Genomic DNA, 27,312 nt, shown 5'->3' with positions numbered 1-27,312 from the left:
GGCCCCGCCCCGCCGGCCCGTCTCCGCCCCGCCCCTCCCCACCGCGATGCCCTCTGCCTCGGATCCGCGCTCGCAGACCGGCTGCCGGGCGTCCCTGCGCCGTCCGGAGGAGGCTCCGTGGCCCAGTGTCTGCCGCACGTAGGTGGATGCAGTTAGCGCCGGAGGCCGGCCCAGCCCTCCCCCGGCGTCCTTCCCGCCTCCTGGGGTTGCCGGGGTCGCCGGCCGCCGTGCTGCCGCCTTCTCCACCAGGTTCGCTTGTTTCTGACGCGTCGGCCGTCCGGTCGTCCGGTCGTCCGGAGGCGCGGCGGCGGCGGCTGAGCCCGGCCTCGGTGTCGGGCCGGGCGGCGGGGAGGCGGCGGCTGCCCCCGATCGGCGCGCCTCGCGTCGCGGAGCGTGGTTTCCCGCGATCCCCGCAGACCCCGCGGGCAGACACAGGCCGCGGGGCACCTGCCGGGCTGCGGGCGGCCGGGGGCGTTGCAGGGAGGGGCGGGCCCGGAGGGAGGGTCGAGCCCCCCTCTTGTACTTGACCCCGTGTGCCCCTCTGCTTCGCACAGACCCGCTTTATGGTGGCGAAGTTTATTTCATAGACTGGAATTGAAGTCTCAAATCTTGGGATTTTGGGTCTGGACTGGACCCGCTTGTAAGGCTTTGGTTAAATCACCTTAATCCCTTTGAGCCTCAGCTTTTTCATCTATAAAATGGGGATAATTATGGGATTATAAATACGGATTAAGTGAAAATATTTTGTAAAGTATTTCAATTTTGTAAAAAAAAAATATGGGCTTGGGTATGTTTCTGCTTGTAAACTCAAGGAAGAAGGGCAATACTTTGCATTTCTTACCCCCAGGCACTCATGGTTTAATGTTGATTTTTGACCTAAGAGTTCAGAAAAGTTAGTGCTCATTAAACCGTTTTGCCAATAAGGACCTGAAAGCATAAACAAGGGCGGGTTGGGATACCTTTAGCCAAAATGGAAAACAAAAAGCGATGGTTCCGGTTTGATCAGAGAGGTTTTTGTTGTTCTTTTTAGGATGGCTTTAAATCGGAGGGCCTAGGGAGACAGTCATGGAGCTATGTTTATCAGACAGTTGGTAATTTTTGTCTGTAACTCAGGGAAGATGTCTGGGAGTGGGGTGCGATAAAGAAAGGGAAGATTGATTGGCTTGAGGGACATCACACAGACCAATCGCTAATTCTCAGTCGTGGGAGAATGAGACCAATCACTCATCTGTAGAGGTTAGCAGATCTTGAGAGGCAGGAGGAGGTGTAGTTTGGACACATATCCAAGTAGTAGAATTCCTATTTGGGAAAAACCTATTTTCAAAATGCAAACTACAGAAAGAGAGCAAGGTTTTAATGTTTATAGAGAACGTTAAAAGGTTGAGAAACACTAACATAGTGTGTAGTTACAGTCCTGGGAGGAAATGAAATGTGAAGTAAGAGAAGCAGTGATGAGCAGAGGGTGAGGAAATAGTGAAAGAGACGGAGAAAAGGCCACAGAGTTAGGAAGAGAACTGGGAACAGAACTGCTGTCAAAAATCACAGAAGCCCAGCCCGTGTGGTTCAGTGGTTGAGTGCCAACCTATGGTTCCATTCTGGGTCAGGGCAGATGCCCAGGTAGCATGTGGAGGGTAGGTGGGAGGCAGCCAATTAATGATTCTCTCTCATCACAGATCTTCCTATTTCTCTCTCCCTCTCCCTTCCTCTCTGAGGTCAGTATATATACATTTAAAAGTCACAGAATTGAAAACATTGGAATTATGTAGGCTTCACCATATGGATTTGGGTAATTTTGAGTCTCAATTTTAATTTATGAAAAGGGATGATAAATATTGATACTTCTCAGATATGATGATTAAGTGAAACATTCTTATTAACACAGTCCTGGCACAGAGTGAGAGCACAGCAAGTGCTTTAATTGTGGTAAACTCTGCACCAGCCCCTCTAACCTCAAGAATTCAAAAACTCTTAGACTTGATTCGTTCTGGTTGTTTAAGATTTCATTGGTTTCCTTTGTGAGAATTTTAGTATATTGATAAGGTAAGTACTGTACTACCCTGTTTCCCCAAAAATAAGACGGTGTCTTATATTAATTTTTTCTCCCAAAGTTGCGCTAGGTCTTATTTTCAAGGGATGTCTTATCTTTCCATGCGCTAGGTCTTATTTTCGGAGGGTGTCTTATTTTCGGGGAAACAGGGTAGGTAATGGTAGGCTTGAAGTGAAACATATTGAGTGTACTTTAGCAAAAAATCTTGTCAGTGTAGGGAATTACAATAATAGGAAGGGAAGATTGGGTCTTTGGAGGATATGGGAAGGATTTAAACATGCTTCTATTGAAGAAAAAAAAAAATGAAGCCCTTGTTATGTTCTATTGGAAGATGAATTACCTCCCTTATTTACTGTAATGAGGAAGGACAGTAATCTCATTATCTCTCTGCTTTTAGGCACACCCTTGCCTGCATTTTATGTGATAAAGCCAACCTCTGAAAAGCAGATTCTGTTTTACTAGATAGTGTTAGTAACTTTCTAATCTGTAACCCAAGGTTAATTTAAAAGAAATTATTATTGGGACTCAAATCTTTTAATAGCCATCAGATGAAGGACTTGGTCCTATATCTGTGTCCTGCAAGTATAGAAACCTGTTCATATATTGGTAAGAGAATAAGGTGTATGTTCAAGTATGTGTTGAAATGTGCTTCAGGTAAAAAGTGTACATTCAAGAAGAATATTTGTGATGCTAAGTTTGGTTAAAGAGTTCTATTAAGCAAAGTAGGAGAACATTGAGTAGAAGGAACTAATTAAATGAACCTTTATCTCTGAATCAGAAATAATTCATTCAGCATGGGCTCTGCTTCTAAATAGTTTAATAACCTTGGGCAAGTATTACCCTTTCTGTGCTATAATTTCTTCATGTATAAATGCAGACAATATCTGCTCACTGTACCTAGCAAATTTTTTTGTGATTGTCCAATGAGAACTAATTGACTTTTTCAGACTACCTCATACAAACACAAATATAATTTTCTTGTCCTATAATCTAGATTCAAAACAAACTTTGTTCTTCTATAATATCATCACTTTCCTATTTTCTTTTGCTTAAGTCTCTCCACCTAGCTGGCAATTGATCCTCCTTCCTATTTGTAGCAAGCCTAGCTTATATGCAGCCATTATTTCCTGCTTATTTGGGGCCTGTAATGATTCCTGTTTGGATTAATTTGCCATCTATTGATATACTATCTCCTGTTGCTACTTCTGATCTTTAATTTTCACATTTTAGAGTCTCATTACTCTGGTGAATTGGAAGGCCTAAGAGGTTAAGTTCTTAGGTTTGCAGGCCAAGCATAGGAGAGGATAGCGTTGGTTGGTGGCTGTGGCACTGAAGCCCATGTCTCAGGTGAACACGGCTGGGAAAGCAGGAAAAATTCAGCATGTCAGGTCATTGAACACAACCGAGAGGAAGGGTAAAAATGGAGAAGAAGCCGTACAGGAAGATTCAGAAATTGAGAGTGGAGCCTCCTGAGGCAGCACAGTTCAAAAGCTGCTGTGGCACCCGAAGTAGCTGTTAAAGATCATGAACTGGGCCCGGCCGGCTGTGGCTCAGTGGTTGCGCATCGACCTAAGAACCAGGAGGTCAAGGTTCAATTCCCAGTCGGGACTAATACCCAAGTTGGTGAGCTCTATCTCCAGTATGGGGTGTGACTGGTTCAAAGCTTATATGTCATATTCTGGCCTTGATTGTAAATTCTTTCAGGGTAGGTAGCACAGAATACCTATTTGGCCATGACTGTAAAACTGTTTGCTTACCTAACCCACTTCCTTCTTTCCTTCTGTATTGATTGAGTACCTACAGTGTGCTATGCCCGTGAGAACGCATCATGTACCTTTAAAAAGTGTGTAACACTCTTCATAATTTACATACAATAAAGTGCACCCATTTTAAACATACAGATTGATGAGTTCTAACAAATACGTATGTCCATGTAGTCACCACCCCGTAGAACTTTCATGTCCTCTCAGAAGGTTATCAGCCCTTGTTCTCATCTCCCTTTCCCCACCAGAGATAACCATTCTTCTGATTTCTGTTATCATAAGTAGTTTTGCTGGATTTCAACTTCATATAAGTATAAACATATAATTTATCTGTTTTAGATCTGAATTATTTTTGCATAACACATTATTTTATGACCCATCCATGTTACTACATGTGTTGGTAGCTTGTCCATCTTATTGCTGAGTAGTATTTCCATTGGGTGATTATACCACAAGTTATCCATTCAGCTGGTGGTGGATATTTGGGTTGTTTTAGTGTTTGGGCTGTTACGAATAATGTAGCTATCAACATTGGTCTTTTGGTCTTTTGTGGAAATATTTTTAATTTTTATTTATTTCACTAGTTTTTATTTTTCTTGGAATTCCTGGATCATGTGGGTACTTAATGTTTAACATTATGAGAAGGTAGTGATGTTTTTAACCTTTCTCTCCAGCAATATATGAGAGTCTCACATCCTAGGCACTCCTCTCACATAGGGCTTCTTGTTTGTTTACTTTAGAACAGCACATCTTTGTTTTTCATAACATATTGCTAAGTTTTCTCTAATGGGGTGATACCATGAAGTGATCATTTTAGTTTTATCATAAATCATACATATTAAGTATAAATGTTGCCTTTTTAAAAGTTTAATGCCATAGGATTTGGGAGAAAGTTATTGGGGAGAGATGAAACTTCTTGCTCAGCTCCCAGCAGGTAGATTAAATAAAGGTTAAAGTGTTATTTTTACTATTGGGTTATTCATCATTGTATTGCTATAAAATGTTTATTCTGCTGTCCATTACAATTCATGTGAATTCTCCCACGATCTACTTAAGGTAGTTTTTTCAGTCTTTGAAATTTCTTTCTTACTACAGTTCTATTTTGCCCCACGTAACAGTCTTTGCATATATTTCGATTCTTATTTTATTATCCAGGGTTATTTTATGCTGAGGTACTTTGGGAAATTTATATAATTGATAATAGACTTATACATTTGTGACATTCTTATTAAAGATTTGATCCTAAGCAAAATTTGGTTCTAACTCACAATTTTGATCAAACTTTAATTACTGGGATAATAGAATGTTTTGGGGCTAATACTTCCATAACTCTATGGCTAGCATTTCTGGAGTGTTCTTCATATTTCTCAAAGCACTTATCAGAAAGCAGCCAATAAATATTAATTTGTATTTTAAAATTTTGTACATGCTCCTTTCCTTTGGGCTTGTTATCCTTTTCCTGTGTGAAAAGATAAAAAGTTTTTTGTTTGTTTTTTACTACAGATTTTCAGCTACTGATGTTACAAACAAAACATTGGAGCATAGAGTTGAGGAAAAGACTTAAACCAGGTAGGTACCACAGCTATCTTGAGAAAGAAGAACACAGTTGGAGGGATCATGCTATCTGATATCAAACTACTACAAGGCCATAGTAATCAAAACAGCATGGTACGAGACATAAAAACAGACATATAGGTCAATGGAACAAAATAGAGAGCCCAGAAATAAACCATGTCTTTATAGTCAGTTAATATCAGCAAAGGAAGCAAGACCATACAACGGGGTAAAGACAGTCTATTCAATAAATGGTGTTGGAAAAATTGGAAAGATATCTGCAAAAAAAAGGAAGTTAGATGACCTTCTTACATATTACACAAGAATAAACTCAAAATGGATTAAAGAATTAAATGTAAGACTTGAAACTATAAAAATTCCAGAAAAAAATACAGGGAGTAAAGTCTCGGACATTTCTCATAACAATATTTTTTTCTGATATGCCTCCTGGGGCAAGGGAAATAAAAGGAAAAATAAGCAAATAGAACTACATCAAACTTAAAAGCTTTTGTACAGCAAAGAAAAATATCAACAAAATGAAAAGCAGCCCATTGAATGGGAGAACATATTCACTATTGAAAAATTAGCAGTAACCTTAATATCTAACATTATGAGACTGATTAAATTAATAAAATTAAAAACTTCAAGCAATAAAAATAATAATGCATATCTATATTTACTGACCCTGTCTATATTTTAAAGTGTCAAAGCGGTCTACTAAACAATATGAATAGTAACTTTTTCTTTTTCAATTACAATTTATATACAATGGTAGTAACCTATTTTTGTTTCAAAAAAGTATGTACAGCTGAAACCAGTTTGGCTCAGTGGTAGAGCGTCGGTCTGCGGACTGAAAGGTCCCAGGTTCGATTCCAGTCAAGGGCATGTACACTGGTTGTGAGCACATCCCTGGTAGTGGGTGTGCAAGAGGCAGCCGATCGATGATTCTTTCTCATCGATGTTTCTAACTCTCTATCCCTCTCTCTTCCTCTTTGTAAAAAGTCAATAAAATATATTTAAAAAAAAAAAAAGTACAGGTATGTACAAAAAAAAAGTACTATGTACACAGATACACAAACATTTAATCATATTTCATTAATATCTACATATACATGTAGGGTGGGGCAACAGTGGGTTTGCAGTTGTTTGTATGGAAAATCATAAAACAATAATAATACAAGAATAAACTGCTTCATGTAAACAACGTAAATCTACTTTCGCCCCACCCTGTATATAATCTATACACATAACGTGTATATTTACATATGTGTTTGTGTGTATGACATTTGGAGAGATGACACCTATATTTTGCCAGTGGTTATTTTGAGTAGCAAGTTTATAAGTGATTTTTATGTTTTTGTTAACTGAATTTTTAGAAAGTATAATTTGCTTTTCTCATCAAATTTTTCTAACATGCTTCTTATGGAGGTTATGTGTTTTTATTTTATACCTTTTGGTATGCAGTAAAAATAGTGTTATATTTGCTGATAACTGCCATATTAGAGTATCTGAGTAGTTCTTAAGAGGCTAAATTCACAGATTCTGAGTCTTGTTGTTCAGTGCTTTCATTCTGTTACATGGAGTCTGTTTTCTTAATGCTTCATTAGCTGTCCTGCAAGGGCAATGCTGCTCATGGGGCTTAGCTGAAATTCCCTTTTTGAAAAATCCAAGAACATGTTCTATTAATGACAGTCGTGTAGTGCCTTTGTGTATAGAACTTACGCATTTACTTTTGATAGTTGTCACAACATGTGCTTTGACATTAATACTGATTATTGTTTTTATAGTTTTTAAAATTTATAGTAGTGAATTTTGAGGGCATTTTCCATTAAACTTTTATTTTACATCTTGCTTTTCTTTAACAGATTTTTCTTCAATTAGTTAAAAATATGGATCCTGAATCAGAGAAACCACAGAGTTGCAATGTAACACCTTTTCAACAGATTGTTGCCTCTTGTACGGGGGCCATACTGACATCACTAATGGGTAAAATAATGTTACTATACAGATTATGTAACTGGATGAATCAATTCATTTGAGTTTTACTATCTGTGAAATAATGCTAATGTTATTATTCATCCTTTATAAATAACAGTATCCCTCCATCAGCATAACAAGAACCCAGGACAGAATATCGAGAGACTTGAATTTTAGACCTTGCTTTGTCATTCTCAGGGTGAATGTACTTTAGGATTGTCTCTACTTCTCTTGAACTTCATTTTTCATCTGTAAACTAGGAGCTTATCTTAGGAGTTTTCCTTAGTCCCTATTAGTATTAAAATTTTCTGACTTTTATCCTTTTTAAAATAGAAAGCAAGAAGATAAATAAAATTTCAGCATTATACAGGATTTGGGCAATTTATAATAGCAATAAATACAAATTGTTTAACCTTTCTTATATTAATGGTGAATTTCTTAAATTTCTCTGGACCACATTTTTCTGTAGGGTTTTATTGTTTTTTTAATTTATAGTCAATTTCTTATAAACACTACCAAATGACATAGTTAGGTGACAGTTTAACATATTAATGATTCTAACTTGGCTGGTTTATTTAAATAACTTAGCAGATGACTAGGACAAACATTAACTAGAGGCCCGGTGCACGAATTCATGCACATTGCAAAGAAATTAACTAGAAGGTGGGCAGTGGTGTGGGACTGGGAGAAACAGATGGCCAGACACGCCCTGGAGCCAAGCTCTCTTGGTCCCTTCCTGGCCTGCCACACCTGCTAGCACCTTGGCTCAAAAGGCTCTGTGGAGTGAGTGAGGTCCCTCTGGCAGGTGGGGTCCCCTGGCCTGGCCTGAGGGGATTGGGCCAAAACCAGCTCTCTGATATCCCTCAAGAGGGCCTAAAGTGCGAGAGAAGTTGCCGTCGTACAGGGTGTGGAACGCAAATGCAAATGTTCAGTGCCCCAGCAACAACATAACCCATGGCCAAAAGTGGAATTGTGTGGCCCCATGAGGAATCGAGCTCCCTCTTCTCTGGTTTCAGGGTGCACCACCCAAGAACCACCACTGCCAAGGCAGCTCCTGCTTTGAGCGTCTGCCCCCTGGTGGACAGCGCATGTCATAGCGACTAGTCACACAATATAGGAGGTACACTTAGCCTTTCATATATATATACACACATACATACATATACATATACATATTGTATATAGCTTTAGGATGTAAATATGTTACTCCAGGTCAGAATGTTAGAGTTGTAAAGGCCTTAGAGATCATTGTCAGATGAGGGAAAGTTTTCTTTGGTACCATTACTAGGCATTTTTCTGTTTGGGCCAGATAGAGCATGCAAGTTAAAACTATTCTCCTTTGCTGTGCTGTTCCAAAAAGGAATAACACAGCTTGTTGGTAAAGATGCTGTATGATTAGTTTACTCAAATTTATATTAACTATAGTTTTCATTTGATAAAGGTAAATTTAATAGATTAGGAAGACTAGTATTGTTGATTATTAATTACATATAATACAGTTATTCTCCATATTTAAATACACTTTTGGACTAGTATTTTAGTTTTAATGTTAATAGAATTATAGATGATGTAGAAAAATTTTAAGTGACATTTTAGTATTTATAGCAGAAGTAATTACATTGTCTTCTCATTGATCCTCTTCAAACAAAATTCAAGGGTAAAAATTAGAATGTTACATTCAAAAATCACTTTAAGATAAATAATCTTACCCATTATATAGTCATGAGGAATAGTATGGTTCAATACACAAGTTGGGGCAAAACTAGGCTTATAGTTGTTTATATTGGAAAAAAATACAATAATTAATAAAAGAAATAATACATATTCACAACTGTAAAACTACTTTTGCCCCACCAAGTATTTTGTGTTCCTTGGACAAACATTTCTCAATTTACATGTATCTCTTGTTAATTGAAATTTAATGTATCTTTGTAGTGACACCCCTGGATGTTGTTAAAATTCGACTGCAAGCTCAAAACAACCAATTTTCCAAAGGTATGTACTAGTTATGTACTGGGAGTTTATGTAAGATTTTTAGTGCATTCATTTTTGCTTGAATGTTAATCTTTTTTTTTTTTTGTCAATTAAAAAAATTTTCCATAATGCAGAAGCATGTTTTCATCACCTAATTGTACATGATGAGATCTAAGCAGAAAACAAATGCATATATAATACTTTTATAAACCTAGACTAATTAGGTAAGAGCATGATTTTTAATTTGGGGTATAATGCCTCACAAGTACGAACAGAATTAACTTGTTAGGGAACTTAAAATTTAGCTTGCTCTTTTGTCCAAGAGCTAAGCCAATTCTACAACATCAATAGTCATCCTACAGTGATAAGAAACTCAATTTCAGTCAGCTTGGTTAATTACCAGGCAATATAGTGGTGTGCAACCTGAGAAGAGCAATTATATATTTTTATTAGATGGGCAAAAATGGCAATTTCTTCACCCATTTTTATAGTTTTATAAAGTTAATGGCACTTTAAAACATGTTTAAAAAGGAGAAAACTGACTGGACTGTGAGGAACTTGGCTCAGACATAAATGCCACTCTGTTGAATGTGTAGCAGTGAGATGGAATGAACAGCAGGCATATTTCAGATGAATAACAGGATATATGGATTATAAGAAGAGACTAAAAGGTAAGGTCGTTTCCTGCACATTAAAGAAAACCTTAAAAGCAGGAGGCACTTGAGTTATATATTATGAAACTTACAGAATTATGTACGTGGTCAAACAGAGAAGATAGTTTTGACAGCAAGAGTAAGTCCAATAATGGGAAGGAGTTGGTATTAGAAGAAGTGGTAAATTAGGTGGGAGGTGATGAAAGTCTAAACTAGCATTATTTACATTGGTCAAGAAGACCAATTTTTTCTATTTTTATTTGTGATATATTTGACAACACTATTAGTTTTAGGCATGCCAACATAATGATTTAATATATATGTATACATGGCAAAATGATCACCACAAGTTGTTTAGCATTCATTACTTCACAAATTTATTTTTCTTGTCATGAGAACTTTAAATATCTACTCTTTTAGCATCATTCAGATATACATGAGGTTTCATAATATATTTCTGTCTGCATTTCCCTTTCATACCACAGAGTTTTCTTGTCCAATAGAGAAGACACTCATATTCTCATATCAAAACAGATTTTCCTCCTTTATCTTTTTTCTCCATTCCCCCAGATAACAAAAAAAAAAAAAGTTTCTGTTTGTATTTGCTTACTACAGTTCTGAAAACATAAAATTGGCTCACTTTTAACCACTGTGAATTTAGATACCAACGCTGTGTCATTAAGCAAATCACATTATTTATATTTCTTCCTGAAAGGTGAGAACAAGATTACATATTTTCTTATAATTTTCTAGTCCCCTCCTTGTAATTTCAATTTCTTCATTAATAAAGATAATATAGTTGTGTGACATAATTGTTGACTGTTGTAATCTTCTTTGTTAGGAGAATGTTTTGTATATAATAATGGACTTATGGATCATGTCTGTATCTGTGAAGAAGAAGGCAACAAAGCATGGTATAAGAAGCCAGGATATTTCCGGGGAACATTAGTAAGATTATATTATGTATAATCACAGTATATTTTCTATTTTTATATCTAATCTTGTGTGAAAGATCTTTCAAATTATGAGACAGTAAAATTTAATCATATAGTTAGCACTTCAATAGCCACAGATAAAATGTGGATATTGAAGCAGGGAAGGGAAAGTACTTCTTTGCTTTTAATTCTTTAACTTTCTTTTCATGCTTTAAAAAAACAAACTTTTCATTAATCCTCACTGGAGGATATTTTTCCCATTGATTCTTTTCAGAGAGAGTGGAAGGAGGGGGAGAGACAGAGAGAGAGAAACATCAGTGTGAGAGAGACACATCAGTTGGTTGCCTCCTACAGAGGAGGGACTGGGAATCAAGCCTGCAACCTGAGGTATGTGCCCTTGACTGGAATTGAACCCATGACCCTTCAGCCCACACGCCGTTGCTCTAACACTGAGCCTAACCGGCCAGGGCTGTTCATGCTTTTTTATGTAGAACAAAAGGGGGGTAGTATATTATTTAAAATTTAAAAATATTTTTTATTTTGAGATCATTATATAATAGATTGTACGCAATTTTAAGAAAAATATATAGATGAATTCCAAGTACCCTTTTTCCAGTTTCCTCTAATAGTAACATCTTACAAAACAAGTATACACCACAACCAGGATATTGGCATTGATACAGTTAAGATACAGAATTCCATCCCCACCGGGATCCTTCTTTTTCCCTTTTATAGTCACACCCATTTGTGCTTTCACCTGCTCTGAACTCCTGGCAACTACTAATCTGTTCCCATTTATACAATTTTGTAATTTCAAGAATATTATTTAAATAGGCTCATAACATATATAATATTTTGGATTGGCACTTTTTACTTATGTAGAGATTCATCTACATTGTTGCATGTTTCAAAAGTTTGTTTCTTGTACTATTCCTTGATATAGATATTGAGTTGTTTCCAATTTTTAGCTATTTTGAATAAAGATGCTACATACATTCATTCACATATTTTGGCGTGAAAGTAAGTATAAAAAACTACTCATTGTTTTTCTCCGTGAACACTTCATTCTGAAGAACTTCTTTCAGCATTCTTTATTAAAGGTATTTTGTCAGAGTATTCTTTCAGTTTTTGTTCATCTAAAATGCACTTTTGAGCATTTTTTCAAGCGTATTTTTGCTGCATATAGAATTCTGGCTTCACTTTTTTCCTGTATCATTCTCTCTCCTTTCATCTATGACTTATTGAAATAAGGTTGTTATACTATTTTATACATGGTGGGGCAAAAATAGGTTTGCAGTTCATGTGGAAAATGAATAAATAGCAATACAAGAATAAACTCTGTGTTTTGCATGCTCCCCACTGTAAACATACTTTGCCCTTCAGGCTTAAATCCATTGATTTGCTCTTTGCTGTTTCTATTCTGCTGTGAAGCCCACTTAGTAAATTTTTCACTTTAGATGTAGAGTTTTCATTTGGTTGGCTTTTTTATAGTAACTTTTTTTTGAAATTCCAAATTTGTTCATTCATTCTGCATATATCATGTTTTAAATTCTTAAGCATGTTTAGAATAGCTGCTAATAGTTCATCTGAATCATATTTGTTGGTTTCTACTCACTATTTTTTTTTTTTTTTTTAGTATGAGCACATTTTCTTGTTTCTTTTGTTTAATGAATTTTGATTGGATAGTGGATTTGTGAATGATAATTATAAAGACTCTGGATTCTTTCTGAAGAGTCAATTTTGTCCTAAAAGGGAGTTAACTTTGGCTGGACTCAACCTTAAACAGGTGCTTCCCTCTGGTGGCCTGCAGGGCCCTGTGGTCTGCTGGGATTGCATAATTTAGCAGAGAGCCAAGTTTTGTGGCTGCTACTGCAAGCAAATTGGGGGCTTATGCCTTGGTGTAGTGCCTTCCTTTCCAGGATTTGCCCCCTAGCCGTCTGATTATTCTTCCTGCCTGGACTCTGGACTTGCCATCTCAACCAGCTGACTGTGCTGTGGGTTTTTTGCCACTTCCATAGGCAAAAGACTGCAGATTTGCAAATCTCACTCATTGCACTTTGTCCTCTAACAGCAGATTTCCCTTTAGTTTTTGCCTGGTTTTGGTTCCTCTCCAGAGATTTCAAATATTGGGTTTAAATAATATTTTTCTCAGATTTTATAAATGGTGAGCAGAATTAATCTGACAAATTCCCTGCCATTATTGCACTTTCTTTTTATATTTTTTAAAAACTTGGTTTCTTAGAGCTAATTAGAACAATCCAAAGCTGAGGAGTACAGACTTTATTCTGTAAGCCGAAAGTATTATCCAGAATCCTTTACTTGTGTTGAAAGTTAATGGCAATTCCTTAGAGAAAAAAAAAAAAGAGAGAAAAAAAAGATTGGCCATAAATACATCTGAAAAACTTGTATTTTAGAAATAAACACTTGAGAGAATCAAATTACCAGTTATTAGTATAAGCTTTTTGTATATCAGGCTTAGGAATATATTTTGACTACTATTCTCTATTATAATTTTAGGATGCATTTATAAAAATCATTCGAAATGAGGGCATTAAATCCCTGTGGAGTGGCCTTCCCCCAACCTTGTAAGTTGAAATTTAGTATTTTCTTTTACTAAATGATAGTGTTGTCTTGTTTTGCATTACACCATGATTAAATAAAACTGTGTATTTTTAATATCAGAACTTTTTCATATTTTAAAACATTGTTTTGTGAGTCCCACAACCACCAACACATTTATGATTTGCTAGGAGGACTCATGGGACCTAAAGAAGGTTATACTCCCGCCTATGGTTTAGTAAAGGAAAAAGACAAAAGAAGTTGGCCAGGCAATCGGCTCAGAGTCCTCCCTCATGGCATTGCACAGGATGTGCTTTTTTGGGGGGGGGTAGGGGGGTGATTTGTGCGCTTATTCTTTCAGCATTGAACTACAGCAGCCTGTGTAAAGTGTTTCCTAAGGCTTTTATTGAGGATTGATCACACAGGCATATTCTGTGTTTGTGAACATGTCAACAACTCTGATTACCAAAACTCCAGATCCCTAAAAGGAAAGCAGATGTTTACCAAAAATCCTATCATTTGTATAAATAAATCCAGATAAGTTGAAATAATGCTCCAGGTATACCCGAAAACCTTATAATGGCGAATATTCCAAGGGCTACATTTTTTGAAGTCGGCCAAAGGTCAAGCATGCAAATAATGCCTTCTTGAACGTATGGAAGATTTGAGCAACTAGGCTTGTTGTGTTGTCTGTGGTGCACAAGCATAACTTCCATGTTCAGAAATTAAGAACTTGGTGTTTGTTTTTTACTAAAATAAGGAGATACTGTGATAAGTATACTTTTCCTTTTCCAGATACCTTAAATTTTCTAACAAGCTGTTATATGAATTAATGTGATAAACTAGTAAGGCCAAATTAAAAATCCCAAATAATAATTTGCCCTTATATACCTCATTTCTTTCTAATTTATCTTTTGGTAGTCAACTTAGAGGCATATATTTTAACTGAATAAAGTTATAAAGTTAGTGGTTAGATCCAACAGTTAATTGTATTTCTAAATTCTCATCATCAAACTTCATTTTAGAACATTAGGCATTCCAAAATATGGTTTGTGAATGTACTTTAACTACATCTAAAGTACATAGAAAGGTTTTTTACATTCACGTAGAAAGGATTTTTGTTGCATTAACATTTATGACATGACAGTGTCTGCAACTGTATTTAATTTAATAATTCCCTGTTGAAAAAGCTGCAGATTTGCAAACCTCATTCATTGCACTTTGTTCTTTTATAGATTTCCCTTTATATATAATTATATGTAATTATATATAATTCCCATATATAAGGATGGCATCATTAGTGGTAATTTATTTCCAGTTTTGTAAGGCGGTATGAAATATGGTCCATATGTCAAAAATATCTAGTTCCAATTACTCTTGTACTTTTTACGTCAGTGATTTTTATGTTATGGTAAATATAATTGGGAGGGAAGATTTGGGAGGTCAGAAACAGATAGAACAAGACTAGGAGATAGAGAAGTGTTCTCATTTATCTTTTACTATTTATGATCTGACTGGTACTCTAACTTATTTTCACAACTAGAATGTAAACTTCTGGAGGGCAGATACCTATTTTAAAAACCTAATAAGTTAATAATATTTAAAGTAAAAGAAAAATTGATTTTATGGGCTGATTCATTATGGTTTTTATCTTATATAAAATATAAGGAATTTAGCTTTATTTTTAAACATTTTGATAATTTTGTGTAAATTCTTTCGTTTGTGTGTTTTTAACAGAGTAATGGCAGTTCCTGCTACAGTTATCTATTTTACTTGCTACGATCAATTAACTGCTTTCCTGAAATCTAAATTAGGAGAAAATGAACGTCATATACCAATTTTTGCTGGAATTGTGGCCAGATGTAAGTAATACCTTTATTATATTTTCATTTTGATTTCTGCTTAAAGAATCTTTTACAATTTTGACATTCACAGAGAATTTATATGAAATTTCAGAGTATTAGTAATACATATTTTGCATTTGTAGTTTTTACTGATTTGTTAATATTTATACTCTAGAAGTCATATGGCATGGTAATTGCTATCAGAATGAAATAGGATCAACCCATTCCTGTTGAATCTCAAACAGAGATTTTAGAATGAATTTAGGTTTTAGATTCTAGATTTTAAGTTTAGTTGTGTGCCTCTAACCGGAATCAAACCCGAAACCCTTCAGTCCAAGGGCCCACGCTCTAACCAGTGAGCAAACTATCTAGGGCTAAAAACAGACTTTTAAGAAATACCTTTATCAAGGAAAATAAATCTGCGCCAGTATGTTGGCATTAGATATTTGACGTTAAGGTTGCAGACTTTTCAAAATAGAAGTTTAAATATAAAATGTATGAACTATTAATTTTGGATGTGTATTTGCATAGTACATGGCTCTGGTTTTGTTTTTTAATATTTGCTTGTTTGTATTAATTAGTTGGTGCAGTAACTGTAATAAGTCCATTAGAATTGATAAGAACCAAGATGCAATCTAAGAGGTTTTCTTATAACGAGCTGCATCAATTTATAAGCAAGAAAGTATCAGAAGATGGTTGGATTTCCCTTTGGAGAGGCTGGACTCCTACTCTTCTTAGAGATGTACCATTCTCAGGTAGGATTTATCATACTATTATCTGCTAAATTTTAATTAACTTTGTCTTTTTATATAGAACTTTAAAATCAACTGTATTTTAAATCCCTTAAGGCTAAGTGTGAGCTCTCTTCTTTTTGCTGGCTCTCAAAGCTTTATGAGTTTTATTGAATAGTTTCTAATTTAAGCATGGTTTTATTTTCTTCTTGTGTTTAATTTCTTTTCCAACATTAATTGATGTTTATTTGCATTTAGATAATGCAAGCTATCTTTATTTATTCTAAGTAAATTATAACTATAATTTACTTAGAATATATAACTATAATTTACTTAGAATAAGGTAAGTAAAGTACTAAGTAAGTAAACTACTATAAATAAAAATATCACAAAATACATTTAAGAATGCCTGTGAATAATATTGGTTACTACTCTTTTTAATTATCAAGATAAAAACCTTCCCTATTAAATGAGTGTCTTAAAAATAAGACTGTTATAAATCTGATAGAAGATTGTGCTAATTGTTGAATTATGAAAAGGGTGAAAATCATGAAAAAGACATTTAAGGTTAACTTGTGGAGTGTGCATAGTTCAGTACCATTTCTCTTGTGTATCGTAGTTTTCCTTTAAGACTTGAAAGAAATAATTAAGAACCTTTGTATTAATGTTCTGTTTTCTTTTTTTTCTTGAGTTAATCCTTTTTTTGGGAGGGTTCTTTTATTCATATCCCTATACATCTTTCCCTTTTCATTAGTATTTTTCTCCAACGTTGTGATCAGTTGATATGCTATTTAGAAAAATATAGTGTGTAATTAATCATAGATTCTTATGCCAAATGTATTTTTAATTTTTGTATTATATATTTGGTACAATAAAGGTAACAGATATAAAATATAAAGTATATTAATAAAATGAATACTTATGAAATCACCACTTCAATATATGAATTAGAACATTGCCATTTTTAAAAGAATTGGATATTATCAAATGAAGTTTTAAATATATATGTTTATGTGAACCAGCACATCTAATTCTGGAGAAATTCTTGTACACTAGACTATTCACAGTAGCACTGTTTACTTGCTTACTCACACATAAACAAAAGTAAAATTAAAAGGATAAATTACCCTCCCTAGTACTTTCATTGTTGCAGTTCTTAATTTTTGTTTATCTACTAATTTAAAGTAGTAATCTCACTTTAACTTACATTTTTCTGATTATTGCTGAGGTTGGACACTATTTCATTGGCCATTCATGTATCCATAATTGATTTGGGTTATGGAGTGAATAAGTATTTGTTTTGCCCTGTACGTGGAAGGATAGTTACCCCGGCATCATTTACTGAGTAACCATAGTTTCTGCAGTGATTTGCAGTATCACCTCTGACATACCAAACTTTCACTGGCCAGTTTGCCTAACCCTGTGCTGATACTATAGTACTGTCTAAATTACTAGTGCATTATAAAAGAAAACTTGATATTACCTTATCCCTCACCCCCCCCCCCAGGAATGTCATATCTATTACATAACTCTTCTTTAAAGTGTTTTAGCAGAGATTTAAAATTTTCTTCATAAAGTTTATATGCCACTTTAAAAAAAAAAAGATTTATTTCTAGATATACCCCCCCATCCACAATTTCTGGTAGCTATTTTACAATCTATTATTTTTCCCTAGCTGCTTTGGCTAGGGCGTCAGCCTGAGACTGAAGGGTCCCAGATTCGATTCCAGTCAAAGGCACATGCCTGGGTTGCAGGCTCAGTCCCCAGTAGGCGGCTGCGGGAGGCAGCGGCTCAATGATTCTCTCATAATTGATGTCTCTCTCTCTTTCTCCTTATCCTTTCCTCTTGAAATCAATAAAATAGATAGACATAGATATAGACATAGATATAGATATATAGATTATTTTAAAATCTAATGTTTTTTTAAAAAATTCCTAAATCCCTTTGTGCCTGAGTCAGTGTTACAGTAGATTTTTCTCTCCTGGCTTACTGTTAGCTATTTTTAAAACTGCTATAATTCTAATTTGTTTTCATATCTTCTGGTTTGCCTATGTAGACATTAATATGTAAATTATAGCTACTTTGTTTCTTCACTTTTAACCATTATAGCTTTTATTTTTTTCTATAAAACTGCCTAGTAAAGTTTTGAATAGTAATAATGATAATGTTGCAGCCTTACCATTTTCCTTGTTCTAGAGGAAATAGTTCTGTTGTTTCACCATTAATTATTTTTGGGATAAGTTCATGATGCATACCCTTTATCAAGTTAAAGAACTCTTCTCACCCTAGTTTTCTAAGAAATTTCTTTGTTGCTTTAAATAGAAGTGGTCCCATGGTGTTCTGTCAAAATGGTTTGTGGCATCTGAAAGGTTTATTATAGATAAATCAATTTAGTCATAGCAAATGAATCTTTTATGAAATACATCTGGCTTCAGTTGATTTTTATTATTTAATTTCTGTAAGATTGTATACCTATGTTCATGAATGAGATTGGCTTGTACTTTTCCTTTCGGCTACTGTCTTTGTTGGATTTTGGAATTAAAGTTCTATTTCACTGATGCATAGAGTTTTTGTTTATAAGACTGCTATAATATTATTGATAATTTGGCTCCTTTTTAAAAAATCTTATCTAGTATATATTTAAACAGAAAACAAGATATGTAAAGGTTAGAATGTCTTTTCCTTTAATCGATAACCTCACAAATATTTTCTCTAAGGTCCGCATTTCATTTCTAAATATGCACTCATTTCATTCTTTTTTTATAGCAATGTACTGGTATAACTATGAACTTATAAGGAAATGGTTGTGTGTGAAATATGGCTTATATGAACCCACATTTATGGTCAACTTTACTTCAGGAGCATTGTCTGGTTCTGTAAGTTTACTCTTTTGTTGTTAGTATGTCAGAATGATAATTGTCTTATTAAAACAGAACAGAATATTACATAGCATTTCATATCTATTGAGATAGCACTTTTGAGCTGCATTGCTTTAAAATTTTTTTCTGAGTATTATCCTATTTTGAGGGAATAAGTTACTAGCCATTCAAATATTTTAAAATACACTTTGTATCTATGTTTTTATTACATATTCATTATTATATTTTGAAGTTTTGGACTTGTTTGATAGCTACAGTTATAATTATAGTAGTTTAAATAGTGCTTTGTTATTACAAGGTATTTTGCAATTTGTTCATTAAATGCCTGGTTAGGTAATATTTAATGGAGTGTCATCTCATATGTATAATTGAATAAATATAATTTCATTCTCTTCTGCTAATTTGTTTCTTTGGAAACATTTTAACTAAGTTCTTTAGAACAAATTTTTCAATTGATTTGAGATAGAAACATTGATTTGTTCTCTTACTTATGCATTCATTGGTCGATTCTTATATGTGCCCTGACTGGGAAGTGAACCTGCAGCCTTGGTGTATTGGGACAATACTCCAACCAACGGAGCTCCCTGGCCTAGGCTGGCTGAGCACTTCTTAAATGAATTTTAACAAATTTAACAAAAGAGTTTTACAATCGGAAGGGAGGAATGAGAATGACCTTTATTTTGTGTAGTAGAGTTCACCTTTTCCCACCCATTTACTTAATAAAAAGTCATGTAGTAGACTTTATGCAGATTCATATCATCATGATCTTGGCCACAAAGAGTTTTCTTGTATCCACATTCTTACAAAATGAATTTGTGATGACTTAGAGTGAGGTGCTGACATATTGGAACCAAATGAAAACAAGAGTGAAGAAACTTATAGATGAAGACCTGCAAGAAAATATTGGAATAATTGTATCAAAACCTAGGCTAAGAAAGCTACTGTGACTGAGTTCAAGATTCAACTCTGAATATACCCAGGTCTGAGATTTATTAAACTAAGCCTAGTGGGTTATAAACATATTGAAGCAAAAGAGCAATTACTTTTTTTTTTTTTTTTTTTAGCAATTTAATAGTTCCAATGCCAGCAAACTCTTCTCATTATCCCTCTTATTTGTGAGGTGATTAAATGTAATTTAATTGTATTTAATTTATATCTTAATCCATTATAAAGAAAAAAAAAGTCAATTATTTTTAGAAATTCCTAACAGTTGGAATGACATCAGTTAACTTACAAATAAATGCTTACTATCTAAAAAAAAAAAAAAAGTGTAATAATGGCTTGTTTAGCATGCTTTTTCCAGTTTTCCAGTAAAATGAAAGAAAGGTTTTTTATTTATTAATTCTGTTTAACATAAAAAATGTATTAAAAAAAATTTAATGATCTAGAAAATATTGCTGCCTTTTGACTGTTTTCAAATAAAACTTTGTCTCTGCAACAGAAAAATTATGTCAGTGGCCCTGGGTCGCTCAGTTGGTTGCAGCGTTGTTCCGTACTCCAAAAGGCTGTGGGTTCAGTTTCCGGTCCAGGCACCTACCTAGGTGTGGTTTTGATCCCCAATTGGGGTATATGTTGGAGGCAACTGATCAGTGTTTCTCTCTCACATCAATGTTTCCTCCTTTCTCTCTACAATCAGTAAAAAATATTTTTCATGTGAGGATTTAAGAAAAAAAAAAAGAAAAAAGTATGTCAGTGGACAATGTCTGGGCTTCCTGTCAGAAAACAGAAAACCACATCATTTTAGAAAATATCAAATAGCCATTTAACAAATATAACATCATTGCTATTTTTTTCCTACATGCTAAATTGTGTTAAGTGGAGACACAATAATTGAGAGATCTGTGAATTCGATTTCATTTCAAGAACTTAAGTCAACATTTTTCAGTTGAAATAAAATATAAATGATTTTTATGGGTCATTTTATGAGTATATTGATCAAATGTGAGTCCAGATGCCAAATAAAATATCAGGTTTATTTACTGTACATGGCTTTTATATCAAACTAGAGGCCTGATGCAAGAAATTCATGCCAGAGTAGGCCTTCCTTCCCTGGCTACTGGCGCTGGCTTCCCTCTAGGGACCCGGGTTTCCCTCCGGCCGCTGGCAGGCACTCAGACCTGCGTTTCCCTCACAGCCACCTTTTCATCCGGAAGGACATCCAGTCTAATTAGCATATTATGCTTTTATTAATATATATATTATGAGACATTCTTAAGGGCATTTAATTATCTTTTTAAAGAAACTTTCCTTAATTAGGTCATTGTGAAAATAATTGTTAAGTTGGTTCATTTTGAGATGAACTAGATAAATAGGTGTATAGAACTAAAGTTCATAGTCCCTTTTCTTTTAATTTTTATTATGTTTTTTAAACATTTGTTAGAAAATTTTAAATGCTTGCTAGATAATTGAGAATTTCTGCTTTAAAATGGGTATTATACCTTCATGAATAATAAAGGAATAATGCAACACAGGCATGTTGGGGATTGCAAACACTGGTTTCAAGTCAGAGATGTCTGGTTGGAATTATGTCTCTGCCACGAGGAGTTGTGTGGCCTCAGGGGGAGTAGGGGAACTTTTCTGAGACTTTTTACTTATTCTTAAATTTTCAGAGAAATACCTAAGACATATATCTATTTTCTTTAATAAAAGCTTTTCTTTAAATATATCTGGTTTTATTTTATGTGTTAGTTTAGTTATGATTTTCAGTGTTATCCTTATTAAATAGCCTGCTAATTAAGAGAATGTAACTTTAGGAAAAATTTACTGCAGATTTAAATCAATCAATTTTACTTTTTGGTAGTTCGCAGCTGTTGTAACTTTGCCATTTGATGTGGTAAAAACACAAAAGCAGACACATCTTTGGATGTATGAAAGTCATAAAAGTAAGTTTAATTCATTTAAAACATTTTAAGATACTACTATGAAAATTTTGTTTTTCTTTCTAGATATTAAGTTAGGAATATCTAGAATAGGGATAAGATTTTTTCCCCCTCTGCTTTACTCTTTAACTAAAACTAATATACTCTTAGATAGGAATATCCAGGAAAAAATACTGTAAACCCAAACAACAACAAAAATTAAGAAATCAAAGTCTGTTTATTTTGCCTGCTATCAGTTAAGTCTTATACCTGTTCTATGTAGAAGATTAAATTACATAAGGTTTTTGTTTTTGTGAGTTTTTCTCACCCCCAAATAAATCTGGACAAGTCAGAGTGAAGGATAGTAAAGTACTGGGAAACCTTTTTCTATTGTGTGTTCTGTTTCATTAGTTTGCCTGTACATTTTATTATTTTCCTGTTTACTTTAGCTTTCCTTTTTAAATGTTTTTTTTTACCTATTATCCCATCTATTTTTACTTTATAACCTGTAATCTCTTCTAGAACAAAAGTGTACCTTTGGTTGCATACATTAGATCTAGTCTGTTAGTATCATCTGTAGAAAGTGTCATAAACCCACTGGAAATTTTTGATTACAAAGCTGTGTCATAGAGGCCTTGTGATAAGCCTATTATAATGTAAATAAATTGCCCCCACCAGAATAATATTTTTACATGCACAGTAAAATCAGTATTCTAATGTTAAAAGAAACATTAATTATAGACCTCTGAAAATAAATCTGATAAGTATTAGTGACAGCTTTGTCCTTAATTTACCAAAATATAGTCCCTTCTCCACTTCCCTGTTTAGGTGCAAGCCTTCTAGCTGCCTAAGCCCTACCATCATTCATTCATTCATTCATGCATTCATTCATAGAGAGGAAGACAGAGACAGAGAGACATATGTCTGTTATTGCACTTACATATTTGTTGGTTGCTGCTTATATGTGCCCTGACCAGGGATCGAACCTGCAAGCTTAGCATATCAGGATGACATTCTAACCGACTGACCTACCTGGCAAGGGCCTCATTCATAAGCTTTATGTTTGAACCTCAATGACATCTATTTTTTGCTGATTTTTTTAAATATACAAATTAATTTTTTTCTATATTTCTGTTATTTGAGTGGTTGCAAATAAGTGAAGTGTTACTGTTAGTTACAGGCTAGATCTGCCCTTTGGAGGAGATAGAACTGACCTAATTTATTTCATCTGGCACATCTATTCAGAAGGGTTTTAATAAAGCAGAATCTTACTATGGAGAATGAGTTATTATCCTCAGAAACTCTTTTTAGAAAATAAATGTTTTTTTAACGTGTGCTATAAAAACTTAATGAGAATGATTATCAGGACTTCTCTTTGGCTTTGGAAACCACATGAATATTTCTATATATCTTTAAATCTTTTCATTATGAAACTTTTTAACATAAAAGTATAAGACACCTACTACCAAGCTTAAGAAACAAACATTATCAGTTCAGAAGTCTTCTATATATTTCCCCTTTATTGCATTTAGTTCTATACCTTTAAACTTATAGCCTTTTAATAATTTTTCTTTTTAATGAATCCAACTATTACAAATAATCCTATCTAATAAAAACATAATATGCAAATTAACCATCACTCCACTATACCCACAGGCCATGCCCACCAGCCAGTCAGGAGCAAATATGCAAATAAAACCAACCAAGATGGCTACCAGCCACAGAGAGCAGAAGGGAGGCTTGGGTTTCCCCAGCAATGGAGGAAGCCAATCTTTCCGCCTGCCCTTGCCGGCCTACCCCTCCACTCAAGGCTACAAAGTTTCAATGATAGAACCAAACAGAAATGCCGACAGCCATGGAGCTGGAAAGAGCTGATGTTCGGTTTAGGCTAGGGTTGCCCCAGCGATGGAGGAAGCAAAGCTTTCCACACACCCTGGCCTGCCCAGGCCTCTGCTTAAGGCTACAAAGTTTCAACTATAGAAGTTACATAAATTCCAATAGAAATGGCTGCCACCAAGGAGCTAGCAGAAGGTTTGGCTCCGCTCCAGGCCACAAAGTTTCAATTGTAGAAGATAAATAAACTCCAAATAACAGGGCCTCTGCTTGTGTCGCCAGGGGGCGTGGCCAGCCTGCAAACCACAAGGCCCCTCACTCAGGCTGCCCCATGCCCCAAGGTAACCCCCACATTGATCCTGGACATCCTTCAGGGCAAACCAGCCAGCCCCCACCCATGCACCAGGCCTCTATCCTAGCTAATAAAAGAGTAATATGCAAATTGACCATCACTCCAACACACAAGATAGCTGCCTCCATGTGGTCAAAGATCCTGCCCCCATTAGATACAAGATGGCCAGCAGGAGAGGGCAGTTGGGAGGGACCAAGCCTGCAAGGGAGGCAGTTGGGGGTAATCAAGCCTGCAGGGGAGGGCAGTTAGGGTTGACCAAGCCAGCAGAGGAGGGAAGTTGAGGGCGACCAGGCCTGCAGGAAAGGGCAGTTGGGAGGGACCCAGGCCTGTAGGGGAGAGCAGTTGGGGGGGACCAGGCCTGCAGAAGAGGGCAATTAGGGGCAAACAGGCTGGCAGGGGAGCAGTTAGGCATCAATCAGGCTGGCAGGGGAGTGGTTAGAGGGTGATCAGGCTAGCAGCTAGAAACAGTCAGGGGCAATCAGGAAGGCAGGCAGGCGAGCAGTTGGGAGCCAGCAGTCCTGGATTGTGAGAGGGATGTCCGACTGCCTGTTTAGGCTCAATCTTGGTGGGACATCCCTCGAGGGGTCCCAGATTGGAGAGGGTGCAGGCTGGGCTGGGGGACACTCCCCCGCCCCCATACACGAATTCCATGCACTGGGCCTCTAGAATTTAAAATAACTTTTTAGACAAACTTGTTATTATATTGAAATGATATATTCCCAAAGGCCATACACTATTTTATGCATTTATCTGTATTAGAAATTAAGGAGTAATTCATAATGCTATCATTTTTTTTTTAACATTTAGTTTCTAAGCCTTTGCATATGTCAACCTGGGCTATAATGAAGAACATTGTTGCTAAGAATGGGTTATCTGGATTATTTACAGGTAAAAATATTTGCTTTACCAAATTGTTACATAAAATTATTAATTTTACTTTTAAATCTATTCTTCCTAACTTAACTATTCAGCAGTAAATTATTGAAAATAATTCACATTTATGATTTCATCCGAAACATCTTTTATAGGTTTAATAATGTTAAATGACAATTGATTTACTCTTAATAAGATAAAATTTCTATGTAAAGTAACGGAGTTAAATTGAGGAGGTTGGGAGTAAGTTTGTCTTATTCTTGAATACCAGAATATGGCACAATACTTGATGAATCACTTCATTTAATTTGAACATCATCAGAATAATTCCAAACAATAAATTTAAAATTTTATTTTAAATAAAATTTGTTCTGATATTTTTCTGTTCTCTTTGCAGGCCTAACTCCTCGTTTAATTAAAATTGCTCCTGCTTGTGCCATCATGATCAGTACATATGAATTTGGAAAGGCTTTTTTCCACAAACAAAACACTCAAAAACAGCAATTGTAGTGATGCTGCTTCAACTTGAAATAGCCAAGGCCAAATAAGATGGAGACTCCTAGGCAAGAGCCTTTCTTTTGTCTTACAAGTGTTTTTTTCTCTTTCTTGCCAATAATTTAAATGAATAGAAATTTCTACCTTGACTCTAAATCATAATCCTTATTTTAAAATGAATTGTGTATTCCTAATTTTTGAGATAGTGAAAATAGATATTTCAGAAATCACCACCACTGAACATATTATAAAGAAAAGAAAAATTATTCTTTAACACTTGGAAGCAATAATCTCTTGAGAGTTTGATATTAAAGATCCTGTATTATATACTGATACTACAAGGGGTGTGGTTTACTGATTGTATTAAATGTTCACTAGAGTCAAGCTTGTGTGTAGAGTGGAAAACTATATTGAATTTAGACAAGTAAAAATAATGTTTTGGCACAGGAAGGTCATCTGGTTTCACCATGTGATAATTCAGGTGTCACTGTGGATTCCCTAGGTCACTCGATTGGCTTGTTCTATTATATTTGATATTATTAATACAATGTCAGTTACAAAATATTTCCAAAATATGCATCTCACATTAGTATGCTAGGACAAGAGACTATACCTACAATTTCCTTGAAGAAATAGCTTTTGGTCACTGTATGTTAGTGCCTAATTAATTTAGTTTATGACTATAGGAATGAAATAAAAAAATTATGGCAGGACAAGAAATGATATTTTAAAATATATTTGTTTGATTTTCTTAGGATATACATAAAAAAGCACTTTATTGAATCTATGTGTGTTTTATGAAAATGTGAAACATTTCTCCCCTAAAATACGTAATATGTTTAGGTGTTAAAATTCTGATGTTCACAGAGGAATTAATGTATTTGTATTATAGTAGAAAAAGGTTCATATGTCTTATCAGAAATAAACTATATGGTATTTATATATAACTTTTTGTTTTTATCCTGTGATGATTTACCTTAAATTTGCAACATAAATATCCATAAAAATATAATTATTTTAACTTATACTTTCATTAAAATATTTTGGTTAAGTTAAAATTATCACTGTACCTTTAGCTAATATTTTCATAAAATGTGTGTAAAAATGTTTATCTGGAACACTGGAACAGTATTAAATTTACCTTGGTTTTTCTATGCTTCTTTTTGATAACTTATTGGTGGAAAAAGGCAGAAATATTGATATTTAGAACAATGCTTCAAAAAACAATCACATATTTTAACTTATTTATCACTTATAAATACCAGAAGGGAAATTTCCGCCCACCCCCAACACTGATTGTACTTGTGGGAAATTCTTATGATTTATGACTAAAATAACTTATATATAACTCCCTAGTAGTTTTTCTAATACATATTGCATGCAATGTATTTGGATGAAAACCGAAAGCTTCAACTTTCTCTGTACTTAAGTAGTAAATAAGCATAAATACTTAAAAAAAAAAAAAAAAGCGACCAAAAAGAGTTTGGCTAGAAATTGTGTTCTTGGTAATGTTGCTGAAAGGAAACTTTCATTTTATTAATGATAAATTTTCTAACATACATATTTAATTTGTGTACATTTTTTAAAAAGAAATGTCTTATTCAAATATTGTTTGCTACTTTTCATATAATACACATTTGTATATTAGTCCAATAAATTTTCCTTTTATTTCTAGGAAAGTCCAATAAATTATTTATAGAAGTCCAATAAATTTTCCTTTTATTTCTAGGAAAATTATTCACTATGCTTAATTACATATGACTCCCTTAAAATCTTCCCTCCTTTTTTCCAGGGCACAGATTCCAGGGATGTGGGAAAACAAAGTCTATCACTTTTGAACTTTTTCCAGAAATGTAATCTGTCATTCAACACTTATTGAGACCTTTATTGTGATAGGCACTGTGAAAAACACCGGAGAGAAGATGTTTCAGTGTGGGTGGAGGTGAGGAGGGTGTAGGAGGATAAATGGTGATGGAAAAAAAGAT

General features: G+C 34.8%; 1 protein-coding gene across 5 annotated transcripts; it reads left to right on the top strand.

Annotated features, from left to right (window-relative positions):
* The first annotated feature begins 20 nt into the window (after nucleotides 1-20).
* On the top strand, nucleotides 21-26,479 carry SLC25A40 (solute carrier family 25 member 40). Of its 5 annotated transcripts, none has more exons than XM_084897444.1 (12): nucleotides 21-249; nucleotides 5,314-5,379; nucleotides 7,246-7,350; nucleotides 9,277-9,336; nucleotides 10,810-10,916; nucleotides 13,421-13,488; nucleotides 15,200-15,324; nucleotides 15,888-16,061; nucleotides 18,804-18,913; nucleotides 21,717-21,798; nucleotides 24,767-24,847; nucleotides 25,230-26,479. In XM_084897444.1, exons 1-12 carry the CDS (start codon nucleotides 147-149, stop codon nucleotides 25,340-25,342), a joined length of 1,194 nt encoding a protein of 397 aa, XP_084753570.1. In that variant the 5' UTR covers nucleotides 21-146; the 3' UTR covers nucleotides 25,343-26,479. The 5 variants fall into 5 exon arrangements, with proteins under 5 accessions (XP_084753570.1, XP_084753567.1, XP_084753566.1 ...); XM_084897441.1 differs by having other exon boundaries at nucleotides 33-138; nucleotides 7,230-7,350; XM_084897440.1 differs by having other exon boundaries at nucleotides 179-249; nucleotides 7,230-7,350.
* The last annotated feature ends 833 nt before the right edge of the window (nucleotides 26,480-27,312 follow it).

This window comes from Pipistrellus hanaki (assembly GCF_964339955.1).
Source record: "Pipistrellus hanaki genome assembly, chromosome: 10".
Taxonomy (NCBI): domain Eukaryota; kingdom Metazoa; phylum Chordata; class Mammalia; order Chiroptera; family Vespertilionidae; genus Pipistrellus; species Pipistrellus hanaki.
Note: the sequence above shows the minus strand (reverse complement) of the source record. Positions and strands in the feature narration are given on the sequence as shown.